The following is a 21,485-nucleotide window of genomic DNA, read 5'->3' as shown; positions in this document are numbered from 1 at the left end:
TCTTCTTTGTCACCATGAGAAAGATGTCTGGTTGTAAAAGGTTAATCCTCTCAACCTTTGCTTTCTTCTTTTATTCCTTGATCTATTTATCACCCACATTGTCTTTACTGTGTTTTAAACCCCTCACACTAGTGGGGACCACCCCCTTCAACATTTTTGTTTGCTCACCAGCTCTTTGGAGCCCATTTTCCCTCTAGATGTAGACAGATCTCTATCTTCCATTGTACAGCTAGTTTTCACGAAAGAGTTGTCTATGTTGTTCCCATTTTCATATCTTTCTTTCCTTGCTCAGTTGATTGCAGTGTGACTCACAACGGCAGCACTTCACTGAGACTGTTCTCTTTAATGTCAGGAGTGACATTCCAGACACTAAAATAATGGATAGTTTTCCAGAATGTACTAATCTCTCAAATTCACTGCTCTCTGCTGACCATTCCACTCTGTTGACAAAAGCATTCTCTTGGCCCATTTGACCTGACACTCTTGGTTTTCTGTTGTCCCTTCTCATTTTTCTTTGTGAGTTTCTCTCCCCCTTTAAAAGCTGCTATTGATTATGGCTCTGCCCTCTGTCCACTTCTCTCTTCTCCTTATATATTCCCATGGCAGCATTAGGGCCATGTCCATGTTGTCAATACCCAAATGCATGTTTTCAGTTCAGGGGTCTCTCCTGATGTGCAACTATAATCATCCTGTAAATATCACATATTTCCTAACAGTTGAGTATCTGAGCACCCACACCAAAGCTTCTGCCTTCTCCAATAGCTTAAGGAAAGATTTTTAGCTGCCCATTTCATGATCATGCTCAGTCGCTCAGTCGTAGCTGACTCTTTGAGACCCCATTCACTGTAGTCCGCCAAGCTCCTCTATCCATGGGATTTTTTTCCAGGCAAGAATACTGGAGTAGGTGTCATTTCCTCCTCCAGGGGAACTTCCCAACCCAGGGATCAAATCTGAGTCTCCTGTGTCTCCTACATTGCAGGTGGGTTCTTTGTCTCTGAGCCATCAGGGAAGATCCAGCTGCCCAGCTGCCCAAGCCTAAAGCCTGAAAGTCAGCCTGACTCCTTCCTTCACACCCAATAAACCACGACCCTGCAGGGGTTTCCCATGGCCTTTGGTAGCTCATGAAAGCTCTTGAATTTGGCTCATCTTCCTGACTTGATATGTTCCCTCAAACCTCTCCAGACATACCCTTCCTTCTTTAAAAAAAAATAAATAAAAATTAGGTATAGTCAATACAAGATATTATACTAGTTTCAGCTGTATTGCATAATTATTCAATATTTGTGTGTGTTACTAAGCAAGTACCACAGTCAGTTAACATCAGTCACCCTGTGTAGTAACACATTTTTTTTTTCCCCTTGTAATGGAAGGAAAAAGATCTACTATCTTGCATGCTAAGTCGCTTCAGTTGTGTCTGACTGTTGACGACACTTTGGACTATAGCCGGCCAGGCTCCTCTGTCTATGGGATTCTCCAGGCAAGAATACAGGAGTGGGTTGCGATTTCCTCCTCCAGGGGATCTTCCCCACCCAGGGACTGAACCTGCTTCTCTTACATCTCCAGCACTGGCAGGCAGGTTCTTTACCACTAGGGCTACCCAAATATACAATGCAGTATTATTAGCTATAGTCAGCAAGCCATTCACAGATTCACCCTTTTCAACATGAACTGAACTGTGTCCCCCTAAAGGCCATTCTTTCTCTACCTCCATTCATTTTAAGATTTTTCTCTTTTCCAGAAAATATTCATCCTTATATCTCAATCCTATTACTTAATGACTCCTTTCATATATGTAACAGATTATAGAAAGATATAAAGTTGCTTTCTTTTATCAGTACTTACTTCTCTTTGGCAGTTTTACTATTTTCTGTATAGTACTTGTTCCAGAATCAGTTTGTTGAATATAATTTTTATTCATGATTTCAGTATTAGTGTAATAATTCTCAGTTTTTATCTGATATTATGCTAAAAAGTTGCATGTTTTAGGATGGCTTCTAGAAATTTCAGTTACTTGTTTTAAGAAAATACCTTGGACAATGTAATTTGTTTTTGTTTTTTTTTTACATTTCTTTAAAATAGAGAGCCAGAGAGAGGAAATTTACTTATTTTTAGATGTTTAGAGAATGCTGCTTATGACTTCACTCATGTCTAGTAACACTGAATGCCTGAGAAGTACCAGATACTAAAGGAGACTCTGGGGTTAAATTGGTGAGCAAAAATAAGCATTTCCATTGCCCTTCTCAAACTTCCAGCCTAAAATCCAAAAAAGAGGGGATATAGGTATACATATAGCTGATTCACTTTACTGCACAGCAGAAACTAGCACAACAGCATAAAGCAATTATATTCCAGTTTTTAAAAAAGAGGAAGACAAGCTTTCATCAAGTGATCACAACCGAAAGCTGAATGGAAAATTGTCACAAATGCAGTAAGAGAAGTTCTCTGAATATATGTGAGAACTGGTCAGGAATGGAAGGTTTTTCAAAAGTTACAGCTCCAATGGTTTTTCAGCTGTTTGTTTTTGGTTTTGGTACTTCCAGTGGATGAAGTACAGGATGCCCCCAAAGGCATTCACATGGCCACCAATGTGGCTGCTACTGCAGCAGGCTTTGAAAATCTCCTGAATCAGCCGCATTTGTGTGTGTGTATGTGTGTGTTTGTTGCTCAGTTGTGTCTGACTCTTTTGATCCCATGGACTGTAGCCTGCCAGGCTGCTCTGTCCATGGGATTTCCCGGGCAAGAATACTGGAGTGGGTAGCCATTGCCTTCTCCAGAGGATCTTCCCAACCCAATCTTGGACTGAATCCAAGACTCCCGCATTGCAGGGAGATTCTTTACCATCTGAGCCACAGTGGTGGAAGCAATTCAGTAGCATTGAGTAAATGCCCATTGCACCAATGTGGGCAAGAATCTGAAGACAACACAAGGGCAATAAAGCAACTGCTAATACATGCCTGTGACTCTTTGCAACCCATGCAGGTACACAAAACCCTGTGCTATAATGTGTGTCTTGATGACTGTGTTTTATGACTGTTTTAACCGCAATAGAAAACTACACGTGAAAAACAATTTACATCAAATTGTGTATGAAAATGGTTTATGTTGCTTGTAAAACCATGGGTTGCTTATAAAAATGGAGAAAGATGACAGAGATGAAATGTTTGTAATTGAGACAAATTCTTAAGGATCTAAATCTAATTCCATATTAACAATGATCCTGAGAGGTATAACACAATTTAGGATATTTTATTTACTCTCTACCAATAGTGTTATGTAAGGATTTTGTGTTTTGGTTTTGTTTTTTTTTTTCTTTTTTTTCTGTGAAAAAAAGAAACAAAACTCTTCCTGTTACTTAGGGAGCAGCACCCATTCAAAAAGATGTTCAGACTGACAACCGGAGTTCTTTTTAAAAGGCAGAAGACTGCCATCTGTTGTTCACTGAAATTGCTTCTAGGCTAAGCAAACGGAAACCTTCATGTTTAAGTTTAATAGCAATTCTTAAAATTCGACAAACAAAAGGCCATCAACATTTATGCTTATGTCGGGTTCATACTTATGTCAGAGACTGATTATTGTCTATAATATTTACAAGCTCATAGTCAATCGGAGAATCCAGATATAATCATGGTTTTTATTTACATAGCAACTTATACTTAACCAAGCCTTCCCAGTTCATCTGCATGAGCAGTCACGGGAATGGTCCCTTACCTGAATTCCTCCTAGCTTTGATAGCCACCTCATCTTTCATAATTAGAGGAAACAGAGAGAACCAGCCTGCATATCAATGGCAGCTAAGGTTATCTTCTTCGAGAAAACAGGTTCTTAACCGAGTAAGCGATGTCGTTAACTATGTTTTATTTCCTAAATAATAAAACAGAATTCTGTGATCATTGTTGTTTTTGAGGGTATTGGGTGAATTTGCTAGTGTCTTGAAGATCTTAGAAAACATAAATGGAAGGACTGTTTTAACAGCTTTGGGCTTATTTGCAGACAGATTGCAGGGGAATATGTAAGAACATAAGGCCATGTACATGTACATCCTATTTGGTAACATGGAATGTTCTCTGAACATCAAAGGAGAAGGAAGTTAAGAATTCTGGCAACTGCTAGAGTTTTCTGCGACTCACATCTCAAATGAGCCTAACCAAGCAAGATGTTTTTAGAAAGCAGTTTGATGAAGGGCCCTATATGTTTTCCTCCTACTGTACATACATATTATCTTAAGGAGAAAATCCAAAGGTCAACTCGTATTCCCTGCCAGAAAATTAAAATAAGCAAACATCTGCTTCCTTAGGATGACATTTAGCCAAGGTTCAGCCTACAATGAGTTACTGCAAACTGTTCACATGATTTCATTTTTAAAAAATTTCCCAACCAACTTCAAGTCTAAAATTATAAATGGGTCCTATGAAAGTATAAACACATATGCAATTTTGCTGGCTCTGAGGTCAGAACCAGTAATACACCAAAGATCATTTATCGAACCCAGCTCATCTCCTAAGTGAATTTAGGACACTAAAGACTAGAAGGCTGCTTACTGGTATCAGAGAGAAAGATTTGAAGGGTGAGGGGTGGCAAACTGCTTTAGAGAAATAGAATGAGACAGCTCCCCAAAGCCCAACAGGCATCTTTTTCCCAGCATTAGGACCAAGGCTGGGTAAGAAAAGTCCCAGTGATTCCTTTATTTGTCATGCCTTATACTGTTTATTCCTCCCTTATCCCAACTCCCTTTTCACCCTGAGAATGTTCTTCCCATGCTGTGTTTGCCTCCCAGGGTGCCTCCCAAGATGACTAAATAGAAAGGAGAAAAAAAAAACTTCCAACAATGGAGCTGAGATGCCTGCTTTCAGAATTCCTTTCTCAAAGTGCGTTATAAATCATACCAGGGCAGTCAACCATACTAAATGAAACCAGGACTTCTGTGCAATCACTTTCTAAGAGCCTAAAATTCAGCTCCAAAATACTCGGAGTCTATGGGAGTAGGGAATACAATCTTTATGACTATATTTACCTAGAATGAAAAGGGAAACTATTTAAGATTTTGTTTTGTTGTTTGTGTTTCCTTACATTGGTAGAGAAATGATATCTGTATGTTGCCTCCATTTATAAAGAAACTACAGACCCAGTATATGTAGAAGACAGGCACACACATACAATATGCACCGCTTTGCACACAGTCTTTTTCAAGGCAAAATAATTGTGATACAGTTCTATATAATATTTTTCAAACATGTCCTGGGGGCCAGGCAATCTCAGTTCAGTTCAGTGACTCAGTCGTGTCTGACTCTTTGCAACCCTAGGGACTGCGGCAGGCCAAGCCTCCTTGTCCATGACCAACTCCCAGAGTTTACTCAAACTCATGTTCATTGAGTCGGTGATGCCATCCAACCATCTCTTCCTCTATTGTCCCCTTCTCCTCCCACCTTCAATCTTTCCCAGCATCAGGGTCTTTTCCAGTGAGTCAGTTCTTTGTATCAGGTGGCCAAAGTATTGGAGTTTCAGCTTCAGCATCAGTCCTTTCAATGAATATTCAGGACTGATTTCCCATAGGATGGACTGGTTGGATCTCCTTGTGGTCCAAGGGACTCTCAAGAGTCTTCTCCAACACCACAGTTCAAAATCATCAATTCTTCAGTGCTCAGCTTTCTTTATGGTCCAGTTCTCACATCCATACATGACTACTGGAAAAACGATAGCTTTGACTAGATGGACCTTTGTAGGCAAAATAATGTCTCTGCTTTTTAATATGCTGTCGGTCATAGCTTTTTTTCAAGGAGCAAGTGTCTTTTAATTTCATGGCTGCAGTTGCCATCTGCATTGATTTTCAGTTCAGTTCAGTTCAGTCTCTCAGTCATGTCCAACTCTTTGCGACCCCATGAATCACAGCATGCCAGGCCTCCCTGTCCATCACCAACTTCCGGAGTTCACTCAGACTCACGTCCATCAAGTCAGTGATGCATTGATTTTGGAGCCCAAGAAAATAAAGTCTGTCACTGTTTCTGTTATTTCCCAATCTATTTGCTATGAAGTGATGGGACTGGATGCCATGATCTTCATTTTGTGAATGTTGAGTTTTAAGCCAGCTTTTCACTCTCCTCTTTCACTTTCATCATGAGGCTTTTTAGTTCCTCTTTGCTTTCTGCCATAGGGAGGTGTCATCTGCATATCTGAGGTGATTGATATTTCTCCCTGCAATCTTGAATCCAGCTTGTGCTTCATCCAGCCAGCATTTCACGTGATGTACTCTGCATACAAGTTAAATAAACAAGGTGACAGTATACAGACTTGAAATACTTCTTTCCCAATTTGGAACCAGTCTATTGTTCCAGGTCTGGTTCTAACTGTTGCTTCTTGACCTGTGTACAGATTTCTCAGGAGGCAGATAAGGTGGTCTGGTACTCCCATCTCCTGAAATTTTCCAGTCTGTTGTGATCCAGACAGTCAAAGGCTTTGGCGTAGTCATTAAAGCAAAAGTACACGTTTTTCTGGAACTCTCTTGCTTTTTCAATGATCTAATGGATGATGGCAATTTTATCTCTGGTTCCTCTGCCTTTTTTAAATCCAGCTTGAACATCTGTAAGTTCTCGGTTCACATACTATTAAAGCCTGGCTTGAAGAATTTTGAGCATTACTTTGCTAGAGTGTGAGATGAGTGCAATTGTGAGGTGGTTTGCACATTCTTTGGCATTGCCTTTCTTTGGAATTGGAATGAAAGTTGACCTTTTCCAGTCCTATGGCCACTGCTGAGATTTTCAAATTTGCTGGCATATTGAATGCAGCACTTTCACAGCATCATCTTTTAGGAACTGAAATAGATCAGCTGGAATTCCATCACCTCCACTAGCTTTGTTCATAGTGATGCTTCCTAAGGCCCATTTGACTTCACATTTCAGGATGTCTGGCTCTAGGTGAGTGACCACGCCATCATGGTTATCTGGGTCATGAAGATCTTTTTTGTATAGTTCTTCTGTTTATTCTTGCCACCTCTTCTTAATATCTTCTGCTTCTCTTAGGTCCATACCATTTCTGTCCTTTATCGAGCCCATCTTTGCATGAAATATTCCCTTGGTATCTCTAATTTTCTTGAAGAAATCTCCAGTCTTTGCCATTCAATTGTTTCCTCTATTTCCTTGTATAAGGCTTTCTTATCTCTCTTTGCTATTCTTTGGAACTCTGCATTCACATAGGTGTATCTTTACTTTTCTCCTTTGTCTTTAGCTTCTCTTCTTTTCTCAGCTATTTGTAAGGCCTTCTCAGACAACCATTTTCCCTTTTTGTACTTCTTGGGGATGGTCTTGATCACTGCCTCCTGCACAATGTCACGAACCTCCGTCCATAGTTCTTGAGGCACTCTGTCTATCCAATCTAATACCTTGAATCTATTTGTCCCTCTACTGAGGTCTTTATGTGCCTGATCACATTGAATCATCAATAATACTGTACAGTGGATATTATTTCTACCCTATTTCTAGAAATGAAAATACAAGAGCCAAGGAGATGAGTGACTTGCCCCAAATCACACCAGATCTGAAATTTAAACACAAGCTATCTGATTCTGATTCTAGATCCTGTGTTCTTAAAGGCACCGTGTGTGTGTGTGTGTGTGTGTCTGTGTGTGTCTGTGTGTGTGTCTGTGTGTGTGTGTGTGTACGCTCGGTCATATCCAACTCTTTGCTACCCTATGGACTGACTGTAGCCCACTGGGCTACTCTGTCCATGAGATTTTCCAGGCAAGAATATTGAAGTGGGTTTCCATTTCCTCTCCACAAAGACCCCATGTACTAACCAGATAAAAGAAAAATTTGATATTGATAAATGAAGAAAACTTCCATTTATATCCCACTGTTTTATCTTTGTTCCAACTTCTTACATATAACACCTTCCAAATTATATACATGATGAAAATATACATTTGTAACTTTTTGTATATCATGTGCTAATTCATAAAACAAACTTCACTTTCTTTCCCTTGTTCCAGGAATAGTGGTGAATAACTTTGACCTGACCATTATATTGTGTCTCATTTCAAGTGAAAGAAGCTGTTGGGTTTGAAATAGTATAGTGCCCTCTTAATTAGTAATTGGTCTGTTAATTTTAAAAGTTTTCAAAACAGAGAATCATAAACATATATTCTGTACCTCTGCTGCTCGCTTCAGTCATGTCTGACTCTGTGCAACCCCATAGACAGCAGCCCACCAGGCTCCCCCATCCCTGGGATTCTCCAGGCAAGAACAATGGAATGGCTTGCCATTTCCTTCTCCAATGCAGGAAAGTGAAAAGTGAAAGTGAAGTCGCTCAGTCGTGTCCGACTCTTAGCGACCCCATGGACTACAGCCTACCAGGCTCCTCCATCCATGGGATTTTCCAGGCGAGTGTGCTGGAGTGGACTGCCATTGCCTTCTCTGTACCTCTAGTAATATATATTTAACTCTACATGTGACTATGGGGATTTCACACATTTTTGATGAAAAGCCAAGAGTGTTTCTCTTTGTGTATGTTTTTATTACGTTAATTAGAGTCCCAATTTATCTTACATTCAGCATACCCATATGACTACTGGGTTCAGGTTTTTTATTATTATTTTTTTAACAGTAGGATTGACTTAGGCGCTTAGATGCATTCTGAGTTGAGAATTTTTCAGGCATGTTATCATTTTCTTCTTGAATCTTTGCAGTTGTTTCACCCCTGCTTAACAGAAATTGATGTCAGAGCTCTGTCTTTATGAATCTGTTTATGCGGTCTTTAAAATTATTCAATTTAAACCTCTGTCTTTATGAATCGGTCTATGCGGTCTTTAAAATTATTCAATTTCATTTTTAAAGAAACTATTCCATTATTTATTCAAATATCACTGGTTTATAGATATTTTATTAGCATGTATAAGTTGCAGTGACAGTTACAACTGGTCTGAACAGATTTAGGACCAAAACAAAACTGACCCTTGGCAAAGTGCAACTCAGCTCTTAGGACTGGAAGTTCCAGAGTATAGTCTATTCCCCGTAATTTGTTCCTGTTTAGTCAGTAAGTCATATCTGACACTTTGCAACCCCATGGACTGTAGCCTACCAGGCTCCTCCGTTTGTGGGATTTCCCAAGCAAGAATAGTGGAGGGAGTTGCCATTTCCTTCTCCAGGGGATCTTCCCAACCCAGGGATTGAACCCGCATCTCCTGCATTGACAGGTGAATTCTTCACCACTGAGCCCATTCCCCTAAGTATTCACTGTACTTTAGATGTTTCACTATAAGAAACAGCATCAGTGACTCAATTATAAGTTAGAAGTAAAGCTTGAATACGATTAGCAATCAGTGAAATAAATTTTCAAAGTCTACATAATACTTTAAAAAATTTATGTCTGTATAGCACAGTCACTATTCTGTGATAAACCTTCATGGAAAAAAATATGAAAAAGAATATATACACACACATATATATATATATCAGAATCACTTTGCTATATAGCAGAAATTAACGCAATGTTATAAATCAACCATACTTCAATAAAATAAATTAAAATAATTTTAAACCCTTAATGAGCCAAGATATAAGTTTAAAAATTATTTCCTTCTTTCTTCTCTGATATATGTGTATATGTATGTTATATAAAGAAATGCTTTCAACTTATACAATTAGAGGGCTTCACTAGTGGCTCAAACAGTAAAGAATCTGGGAGGGATCTTAGAAAGATCCAGGTTAGTTCTCTGATTTTTCAAGGGGAGACCCTGATTGCTCCAATGGATACAATATCTCCTAGAAGAAGAGCCTTGGTTGGTTTTGGAAACCATCACAAAACGTAAAATATTGAATAAAAGAAAAAATGGTGTAATTTGAGGAATACAGCAACTTGACGTGGTTGTCTAGATAATTACCTCTATTGCTTTTACATTTGTAAGCTATCTTTGAGTTTCATGTAGAATTATGAAGAGTGGCTTTTGTGCTGCTTCCAGTTATTTTCCTCCAGTTAGAATAAATTAATGCCCAAAGCAAGTGACATATCAAATGATTCACTCAGTCAGAAGACTGGAGAATTACTACATCTTCTGCCTTTGAGCAGGGATGTATTTAGCCTATTGCATTGTTATCAATTTAAATTTGCTTCAAAATATATAGGAGAAGAGCTATAGCTTGACTATACTGATGCCATCCCAAAAAAATTTTGTCAAGAATTGGATGCATTGTTTTTATCCTCTACATCAAATAATCATGTTGAATCACTAATTGATGTTGACATCAATTTTCTCAAACCCTTTCTGATTTTACTGTTGGGCACCTCCACTTTCTTGAAGTGAAATAATGCTTATTTACTTTGTTTTTATTTACCTTGTTCCTATAGTTATCTTTTAAGACTTCTGAATGATTTTTTTCTTTGAAGAATTCTCCATTTCTATGACTTCTCACAGGTGCCTTTTATAATTTTGCTTTATACTGTGTTTATTCATTGATAAGCATTTACTACCAGTTAAAATTAAACTAATTTTTGAATGATATAATTATAATAAAATTTAACACTCTTTAACAAAAAGAAATTCTCCATTACTGAATAACATGTTGATAGAAACCCAAACACAGGACCTCAGTAAATAATCTGTCATGTTAATTAAATATACATAATTTTGTTTTACATTCTGTTAGTCATTTGATCAAATAGATTTATTTGTCAAATTTTTTCTACTTTGCGGCTTATGGTAGTTTAGAAATTTAGATGCACTACCTAGAGTATAAGTTTTTTTCTGACCCCTACACATGTTCAAATCTTTCCCCTTTATCATACCAGTAGTGTAATTTCAACGTTTTACCACAGAAGTAGTGTCCATAAAAACAAATTTTCTGTAATTAAATTGGTTGATACATGCCTAGCCTATTTCTAAGTGTATTTGTTGTTGTTTCCTTAACTTATCTCTAACTCCAGCTTTTCTGGGCCTTTGGTTTATGATGAGTAAAGTAACTTGGAAGCAAACTAGATTGTTACCATAGCAACCAACATTGGGTAGACTTTCTGGAGATGGTGAAAAAGACTGGAAGGAGAGGAAGGGGTAAAGGAAGATGTTGAAAGAACCGGGTGCTTTGAAAAGTGGTGGATTTACCAAAAGAACTGGTTATTTTTGGTTTGATTTATAAAACTGCACTTTACTCCACTGTTTATCAGACTGAAGATCCAGATTTTCTATTTAAAGGTGGCAATCCAAATTCGGTTGTCATTTAAACAGGGCCCAGAAAATTATACTTGCATTTTCTTAAATGTTAAATATAAATGTTTCCATTATAAGGATGGCATGCAAAGTAAAATGTTTTTTTTATTGCTTGGTCACTCTTTTTAAGAAAAGATTCGTTTGATCATGTGCACCATAAAAAGACTCAACTGTGGTTTTATGCTCAGTAGGGTTATTTATTGCACTCAAAGATGATTTCAGGCTGTTAGCTTAAGACTTTCCTTTAAAGTAGCTTTAATATAAACTTAACCTTTAGTGTTTATTATCACTATCTAAGATTTCACCAGTTAAATGAAAATTTTACTGAGCATTATTTGGTATACTTGGAAATTGAATTATTTTATTTTGAAAGTTGAATAGGTGTGGAAATAGCCGCTGTGTGAGTCACTGCGTGATGTTTCATATTTTGTGTTTTTGTTTGAAAAAACACTACCAATCAGCCACAGCCCTGCTCCCCTGAAATTTCTTTAAAATGACTCCCTAAATGTGCCTGGGTCAGTATAGTTTGCTTTCTGTTTATTGAAATAGCCCATGTATCTTTCTGTGTTTCAGCAATTCACGTGTGGTTAGTCTTGGCGAGTTTGTGACAAACGAATGTGATGGTTGGGTTTAGATCTCATGCCTCATTGAAGCCTCTTGTTATTTGAGCCCAAAACTGATAACGTCTTATGTGTGATAAACTTTTAACTGTTATATAATTTTAAAATCATAAAACTAAAAGAAAAGTCCTGAGTTTATAACAGTAGGGAGACTTTTTCAATAGGAAAAGTGTCTGGTTTCTTAGCCAATTCCACTCTGGATAATTTGCTTTTTATTAGCCTGAATATTGCTTTTGTTTTCACTTGAAGACGTTTGCTTTCATGAAAGCAACAGTATTGTAACATTGAATTACATAATGTACTTGTTTTCTAAATTCTTATGTAATACTGACATTTGCTTGTAAGGATGAGATTCCAGTTCTGTTTTTATTTGAAAATTGCATTTCAATTTTTTAGTCATTTGTTTTTTTCTGAGTATATATAAATTCATCCATTACTTTTTAAAAAGTGTTTTAAAAAGACATAAAATTAGAGATTTATAAGATAGACTTGTTTTCTCACCAATAATTTACTTTAAAGTGTATTCATAATTTTCAGTGAATATATTCTGATTTTTCTTCAGATTTGTAAGTTTTATGCACTGAGACCATTTTGAGGAAATGTGTTAAATTATTAGCCATTAGAATATAAACTGTTAATTTTATTGTCAAAACATCTTAAAATTTTATGTCCTGAATACAAAGTTTGATTTAAACTTTCAATTTTCTACGGTAACAGTACAGTGATTAAGTAGCAGATTAAGTTTATTAGAACAACATGGGAAGAAATGTATATTACTGTTTAGGAAGATCATACTCGATGAGTTTTTCAGAAGGATAATAAATAGAGATGTATTTGAGAATACATTTCTGAAAGGGGAATGTTAAACTAATTCCGTGGCATTTCTCACAAACATTTTTGAAGTTAACAATGTAAGTAAATATGTGAAATAAACATAATCATATATCCTAAAACTATTAATGTTACACTAAAATTTTCATGTCATTTCATGGAATATATTTAAACCTACAGAGAGAGAAAAACATGGCACAATGATTAAATAAAGCATTAAATAATTGCAGATATATTTAGTAACGTACAGTGAAAATGTTCGGTATTTATTTCGTCCTGCTAGCTCAGCTCTTGGGCTGTAGAAATAGAGTATGTGTTTGCAGCCTGTCGTTTTCATGCTCCAGCTATCTGATTCAGAGTTATTTTTGATTCAGTTATTTGGCAAGTGATTTTTGACTAATAAAAATAAAAAAATAATAGTCCTTACCTTGTGGAATCGTGCTGAATAAATATCAGCTGTCACCATTATTATCCACCAGTATTACTATCGCTATTCTTATTATTCTAGTATGAAAAGACATAGTTTCTATATGAGAGCTTTACAGAATAATTTATCCTTGCTATTGCTATAAGACTAGATACCTTCATAGAAGCTGGGATTTTCATAATTATCATATTTTTCTGATTACAAAAAAAATACATGTTCACTTTTTCTGTGACATACATTTTTCCCCACAGAACAGTATTTTATAAATATTTTTCCAAATAAACATTTACAGATCTACCCAAATATTTTAAAACAAGTACATGATATTTTATGTTTATATTGTAACATTTTTTAACAATATCTCTGTTGATATGCATTTATGGCCACACTCTTTGTTATCAGAACATTGCCGTGCCCTTTGTGATCCTGTCTTTGTATTTTTGTGTAAATGTAGTTTTTCTTTAGATGTCTACATCGTCTTGCTAGATTATAGAATATATACTTTAAATTGATAGGTTCAGCAAAAACTTCTTGCCAAAAATATTGTATTGTTTTTACTTACTGCTCATTTCCTCAACCCACTACTGATACTTGGTGCTAGTAATCTTTTATTATTTTTTATTTAATAAGTTCCCAAACATGAACCCCCCTCCCACCTCCCAATAAGTAAACATTGCTTTTATTTCATTAATTTGTATCTTAAACATTCATGAGACAAGTAGCTTTTTTTGTATTTGATGGTTAAATTATATTCGAATTGTATATTCATTCCCTTTCTCCCAGCTTATCATTTATTGATTTATATATATATGTGTATACATATGTATATATATGTGTGTGTATATATATGTATATGTATATATATATATATATATATATATATAGTCCCATTGTACACCTTGTGGGCTCTTAGTTCCCCTACCAAGGATTGAACCTAGGTCTTCAGCAGTGAAACCAACAGGGAATTCTCTATTGACTTTAATTTTTTTTAGAGGCCTTTTATTCACATATGTTTTATCTTCTCTGGGTAGCAGATATTCTTTCATGTACTGTTTGTTTTTTACCTTTGCTTATAGTGTATTTTCTTATGAGAAGTTTCTGTGTTTCATCAGATCTGTTAGATGTTTTCTTGACAGTTTATGCCATTTATATTACTTTTAGCAGTCTTCCTAATCCCAAAATTATAAAGTAGTCCCTCATATTTCCTTTAATAATCTGATAATTTTATACATTTAAATTTTTCGTATGTCTGGAGTTCATTTTTAAGTCGGTTGTCAGAATGATTAAACTTTATTTTCTACCAACTATGTAGCCTAACTTCTAATAATCTCTTGCTGAAAATCTCCAGAATTATCACTACTATTATTTATAACATTATCATTATTGGACACATAACCAGCACAATAGTAAGTGCCTTGTATATAATCTACTTTTTAAGTCCTCTTTTAATTTAATCTTTTATTTCTGGCTGCATTGAGTCTCAGCTCCAGCACCTGGAATCTTCATTGCAGCAAGTAGAATCTTTCTGTGTAGTTTGCGGGCTTCTCTCTAGTTGTAACACTCAGTCTTAGTAATTGCGATACCTAGGTTCAGTTGCTCGGCAGCATGTGGGATCCTAGTTACCCAACCAGGGATCAAACCCACATCCTCTGCATTAGAAGGCGGACTCTCAGTCACTGAACCACCAGGGAAGTTCCTGCCCTTTAATTCTTATTAAAATAACCTTCTGAGGTTGGTACTATACTATATCCATTTTACAGATGGAGAAGTCACAGTACAGAGAGCTCACTAATGTGAGCAATAGAAAGTGGTAGGGTCAGGAGTCAGAATTTGAAGCAAATAGCCTAGTTCCAAAACCTGCACGTCCATCACTGTTACTCAATTTAAAGTTATGTGGATTCCTCGTGGGCTTTGCTGGTGGCTCAGCTGGTAAAGAATCTGCCCATAATGCAGAATACCTGGGTTCAACCCCTGGGGTGGGAAGAGCCCCTGGAGAATGGAACAGTGACCCACGCCAGTATTCTGGTCTCCTTGTGCCTCATACTGTGGCAGCATTCCAGTATTAACAGTTGTCTGTATGCCATCCTTCAGCTTCATCTACTTTGTTAACCTTGACCCTGCCTATGCTCCCCCTTGCTCCCACATCTTCCTGTCTACATTACTGCCTGACCAGCAGGTTGTAAGAACATCCCTTTCCTCTGTGTTTTATGTTCTTCATTCCTTTAGCAAGTATAGAGTAATAACTCTGAATCTGAGAAGCAGTTTGGCAGACTATGACAGATGTGCCACAGAATTCCAGAACAGAAATTTCTATTATTCCTGACAACAAGAGGGATAGTTTGTGAATCTGAACAGCACAATGAGGTGCTTTTTGTGTTTCTAATATTAGTTGAATAATTACCACACACCAGGCTCAAATATCATATGAGAATATAAAATTAAAATTTTATAGTATGTTGATGTTACTTTTCAGAATGAAACTTTATATATATATATATATGTATATATAATGCACATAAGTATATTATACATAATATGTACATAAATATATATGTGGTGGGGGGGTGGTTGTGTCTGAGCTTTCCTGGTGGCTAGACAGTAAAGAATCTTCCTGTAATGTGGGAGACCAGGTTTCAACCTCTGGGTCATGGGGAAGATCCCCTTGGAGAAGGGAATGGCTACCCACCCAGGTATTCTTGCCTGGAGAATTCCAAGGACAGAGAAGCCTGGCATATATTTATATATGCATGTGTGTGTGTGTGTGTGTGTGTGTGTCTATATAAAATTGGAAAGATTATAAGAAAAACCCAAACTGTTTGGCCAACCATATATATATATATCGTGTGTGTGTGTGTGTGTGTGTGTATATATATATATATAAAATATATATGTGTGTGTGTATAAATATGTATGTATATATGTGTATATATATGTGTATATGTATATATATGCCATATCATTTTTTTTTAATTTGCCTATTGATGGACACTTACTATATGAAGTAAGTGAATGTTCCTGGTGGCTCAGATGGTAAAGCATCTGCCTACAATGTGGGAGACCTGGGTTCAATCCTTGGGTCAGGAAGATTTCCTGGAGAAGGAAATGGCAACCCACTCCAGTATTCTTGCCTGGAAAATCCCATGGACAGAGGAGCCTGGTAGGTTACAGTCCATGGGGTCGCAAAGAGTCAGACATGACTGAGCAACTTCACTTTCTTTCACTACTATATGAAGTACATTAAAATGTTGAGATCTTCATAAGGAGTGATATGAACATTTTTTTTTGTTTCCTGAAGCTTTTTATTAAAAAATACTAATAATGTTTTTTTGTCTCTTCAAAATCTATAGGTCTAACAGTAAAAAATGTGCTATGAACACAAAAATAGCAAAAAGATATGGCAAAATTGGGCAAAATTTGAAACAGAAATGTGATTTGAATGTTACTTTACTATCACCCTAGTGTCACTTTGGTCCACTTTTTCTAAAAAGCCCAGTTTCCCTTCCTGTGCCTCCAGCTTCAAGCCTTTCTCACCCAGCCTCCTGTGTTTGGTGTCTTAGTCTTCAGGAACCAGCATCACTGTGGATATTGCCGTGATGGGCGAGGCTCACGGCCTCATCACTGACCTCCTGGCAGACCCTTCTCTGCCCCCCAACGTGTGCACGTCACTGAGGGCAGTGAGCAACCTCCTCAGCACGCAACTCACCATCCAGGCCATTCACAAGCCCAGGGTGAACCCCATTGTGTCCTTCAGTGAAAACTACACCTGCTCTGATTCTGAAGAAAGCTCTGAAAAAGACAAGCTGGCTATTCCCAAGGTAGGTGTTAATGACGTGCTCCTGAAAGGGTGAAACTGTTTCTCCTAGACCTTTTACTCCAGACCCACCCAGTGATTCATATCAGTGAGCCCCCCGCCCACCTCACCCTCCCTAAGAAGTCTTACCTGATGGTAAAGAATCTGCCTGCACTGTGGGAGACCTAGGTTCAATCCCTGGGTTAGGAAGTTCCCCTGGAGAAAGGAATGGCAACACACTCCAGTATTCTTGCCTGGAAAATTCCATGGACAGAGAAGCCTGATGCTAAGTACATGGGGTCGTGAAGAGCTAGGCATAACTTAGCGACTAATGCTTTCACTTTCTTTCCCCTATGAAGAGTTTGTCAATCATGGTGACCAAAGTAATAGAAAAGTAAACGTGAAGACTTCCATCCTTATACCTGATAGCTTTCTGTAAACAAAAAAAATTTACCTTTTTACGTTAACTTGTTTTATTCATGTGTTAAGGTTTTTTCTTCTCTATATATCAGGCCTTAGTCTGTGGGATGAAAATATAGCAGGGAAATAAAAGCAGGCAAAACCCCCTGCTCCCACTTTTGTGGATTCTGTTAAAAACTCACTGCCTTCTAAAATGCGAGATTCCTTTCCTCTTTGATTTTTTAGTATGGTAGCCTTCACGGTACCCTCATGTCTTTCCCAAACCCAACAAGTTTTTAACTTGGAAGAATTTATTTGATTTTTGATTACTTAAAGCAGAAGTTGGCCTTAGTAATTCATGTATTTTCTTCTTTTTACATATAAGATATGAGAGTTTTACAAAAGTGAGCTGTAGGGAGTAGGGTTCTGCCTCTAGTTTAGACCTCAGTGTTAGTTGAAAACAAATCATGTTAAGGACCAAAAAAGAAGGAAAAGAATCAGAATTTCAGCGGTCTCAGGTATACCCAGCACAGTTCTTTATTTGGTACATAAGTAGCTGTGCCCTGGAGCTGATGGTCAGTCAGTAACATCTGTGTTCTTGCCATTGTGGGTCTCTGGACTCAGGACTGTGTCCTTCAGATAACTTTGTCAATTAGGTGTTTTTAAGTTTCCTTTGAACATCTACTTCTCTGATAAAGATAGGGCTAAGCATGATATGAAAATAAATGGATGGAGAAGAGAAAGTGATTCCCTTGTGTCTCAAAATAGACACGGAGTCAGTAACAGATTTACAGACAAGAATCCTGATATTTACATTGCTTGACATTTTCTCTTCCTGTTGAATTCCCTCCTACGGTATATATCTTTAAGAGATTTTGGAAAGTATTTAATATCAGAGTTCTTCTTGAATCCCAAGGTGCCGTATACTTAATTCTCAAAGCTTTTACTATCTTCAGGAAGAGCAGACTCTTTGTTAAACTCGGCTTGCACAATTGTTCTTCTAGGAGTCACCAGCCAAAATAAAACAATGAGCTCCTACCTCATCACTATTGCTGTAGTTGTATTAGATTACCTTCCCTTTGATTTTGAAGGTTAAGACTCTCTTTGGAGGGTCATTGTTCATCCTGGTGAACTCAGAATCATGCCTGAGTGCTGAGGGTGTCACAAATCCCACTGGGGCTATGGTAGGAGAAGAAATGACAAAGAGGGGAACTGCAGGTCGCCTAGCAGCGTCCTCCGTTAAGAGGCGTTCACCCTCACAGTGCATCAGTCATGAAGGGGAACCCCCAGTTCTGGGAACTCAGGTTCTTGGAGGACTTCTACCCTCCCTCCCAAAGACCTGGTTATGGACCAAACTTGAGTTGGTCAAGGAGGGGGCCTAGTCAGCAGACTACTTTGCCCTTGGGACCAGAGAAAAAGAGTGAAGGGCAGGCTGGGGGACTTGGGCACTGGGAGGAGCTGGGGTGAATGGTGGTTTGCATGGTGAACCACGCCCACTTCCTCTTTGCTCTCCTTCCCTTTCTTGCTGCACCTTTCCCAATCTCTTCACACCCACTCCTGGTCTGTCCCGGTCACCTCTTCTGTATCAGGTTTATTGGTTGTAAGTAGAAATTATACTTTTCTTTCAAAAAAAAGATGTTCGTCCTAATGACATTACCCAAATGCCTGTCTGTCTTAAGTCATATTAACCACAAGAGAGGTGGTACATCTTGTGAGTTACACTCTTACCCTTAGGTCTCGTCATTTCTAAATCAAGGATTAAATCAATTAAATCAGTAAACACTTTGGTATAACAACAGTTGTGCTAGCTAATAGAAATGTAGCTTATAATAAGTTATATATTAATATTTATAGGTATGTAAGCCCTGTTTGATGAATATGACAATAAAATTAGGCCAAAATGGCTCCCATTTCCCATAATCCCATTTTTATATAATCATTTAAATGAAGGTCCCAAAATGTTATTTTTATAACATTAATTGATTTTGGCCAGAGTTCCTTATTGAATTTCTAAGTGCCCAAATTTTAGAGATATGATATGCAACCAATATAGTTTAATATATTCATTGCTAATTAAAAATTCATTTTCTTTCATTATATTACATAGAAGTTAGTGATAGGAAATATGCTTGGTAATAAAATCAATGTTCCTTCTTCCCAGCGCCTGAGGAGGAGTTTGCCCCCTGGTTTGCTGAGACGAGTTTCATCAACTTGGACCACTACCACTTCTGCCACAGGTCTGCCCACTTTGGAGCCTGCCCCTGTCCGGAGGGACCGTAGTGCCAGCATCAAGCTGCATGAAGCACCTTCATCCAGGTTAGGTGATGTTCCTGTTGGGTTCATGTTTCTAGGAGAAGTTCCTTATCAAAAATTAATTATAAATTACAGGGGATTACAAAACAGAAATAGACTCATAGAGTGAGAAAATGAACTTATGGTTTCCGGGGGGAGGGAAGGATGGAAGGAAGGGACAGTTAGGGAGTTTAAGATGGACAGGTACACACTGCTGTATTTAAGACGGATAACTCACAAGGTCCTACTACATGCACAGGAGACTCTGCTCAGTGTTATGTGTACACTGGATGGGAAGGGAGCATGGGGAAGAATGAGTTCCTTTGCTGTGCACCTAAGCTATCACAACATTGTTAACTGCTATACCACAGTACAAAATGAAAAGTTAAAGAAAAAAATGAAAAGTTAAAGAAACTATATATATATATATATATATATATATATAAAGTAAAATATAGTAGCATCCAAAGTGATTGTTTACTTAATTATGAAAAATGATCATTAATAAAGATTTATAATATATGGCAAAAAAAATTACAGGGGAAGGGAGGCCCAAAAGATTATAGTTGGTTTGGGGCCAGCTTTGAAAATGAAAAAGGTATCTGGTTTAAATCCAGAGCAGTATAGGGATTGATATCAGATAATTATGCTTAAATGGTATTGTATGGCCTTAAGTATAAACAGGGACAGTGACTTGAAGTGATGTCTGCTACTGTAAATTTGGGTGGGTAAAGTTGAACCCAGAATAAAGACAGACTAGATTCTACCTGGACTGAGATCTGTGTTGGATTTTTACATCAAAGGTATCCAACCTAACATTTGCAAATGATTGTTAGATTTCCCCCAGTTCACCAGACCAGCTCTCCTGGCATTATTTGAAGGGCAGAAAATCAGATCAAAGGTAGATCATTCTAAGAGCAACTAAATATGTTCCAACAGTTTTTAACTTAAACTTTATTTAGACAGTGAACAGATTGGTGGTTGTCAGAGGCAGAGGTCAAGGGTAGCCAAAATGAGTGAAGGGGATCAAAACTTGCAGTTATAAAATAAGTAAGTTGTGGGAATGTACAGCAAGGTGACTATAGTTAATGATACTGTATTGTATATTTGAAAGTTGCTAAGAGAATAGATGTTAAAAGTCTTCATCAGAAGAAAAAAAAATGTACGAAGATGTTTGTTGAGACTCATGGACTCTCCATGAGTCCATGGAATGTCTTGAGCAGGTAGCCCTTCCCTTCTCCATGGGATCTTTCCAACCTGGTACTCCCATATTGCAGGTGGATTCTTTATCATCTAAGCCACCGGATGGATATTAACTAGATTTATTGGGCTTCCCAGATAGCTCAGCTGGTAAAGAATTCGCCTGCAATGCAGAGACCCCAGTTCAATTCCTGAGTTGGGAAGTTCCCCTGGAGAAGGGACAGGCTACCCACTCCAGTATTCTTGGGCTTCCCTGGCGGCTCAGATGGTGAAGAATCCAGCTACAATGCAGGAAACCTGGGTTTGATCCCTGGGTTGGGAAGATCCTTGGAGGAGGAAATGGCAACCAACTCCAGCATTCTTGCCTGGAGAATCCCCATGAACAGAGGAACCTAGTGAGCTACAGTCCATGGGGTCACTAAGAGTCAGATGGAACTGAGCAACTAAACACACAGCACTTTGTGGTGATCATTTCACAGTATATACAAATATCAAATCATCATGTTATATGCCTAAAACAAATATATTTTGATTGTTATATTTTGATTATACCTCAATAAAAATAAATAGAATACAATTTACTTAGAATATTAATTCAAATTTTACAAAGTGATTTAAAAATAAGAATCACCAAAGCTAAGGAAAAGATAATACTAAGATCTAGAAAGAGTTTTGAAGAAAACATCATCATGAGAGAAATTCTTTCAAAGAAAGCTACTGCGGTTTTCCTTTTCTATT

The 21,485-nt window shown here is 37.5% G+C and overlaps 1 protein-coding gene across 1 annotated transcript in view; it reads left to right on the top strand.

The window, feature by feature from the left end:
- Positions 1 to 21,485, top strand: part of PDE3A (phosphodiesterase 3A) — a 368,430-nt gene that overhangs the window by 288,950 nt on the left and 57,995 nt on the right. Inside the window, exons 3-4 of the mRNA XM_004007550.6 lie at positions 16,624 to 16,881; positions 19,417 to 19,571. Of these exons, the coding sequence (XP_004007599.3) occupies positions 16,624 to 16,881; positions 19,417 to 19,571 (413 nt within the window). The remainder of the gene's footprint in view (positions 1 to 16,623; positions 16,882 to 19,416; positions 19,572 to 21,485) is intronic.

Source organism: Ovis aries, chromosome 3 (genome assembly GCF_016772045.2).
Source record: "Ovis aries strain OAR_USU_Benz2616 breed Rambouillet chromosome 3, ARS-UI_Ramb_v3.0, whole genome shotgun sequence".
Classification (NCBI taxonomy): domain Eukaryota; kingdom Metazoa; phylum Chordata; class Mammalia; order Artiodactyla; family Bovidae; genus Ovis; species Ovis aries.
Note: the sequence above shows the minus strand (reverse complement) of the source record. Positions and strands in the feature narration are given on the sequence as shown.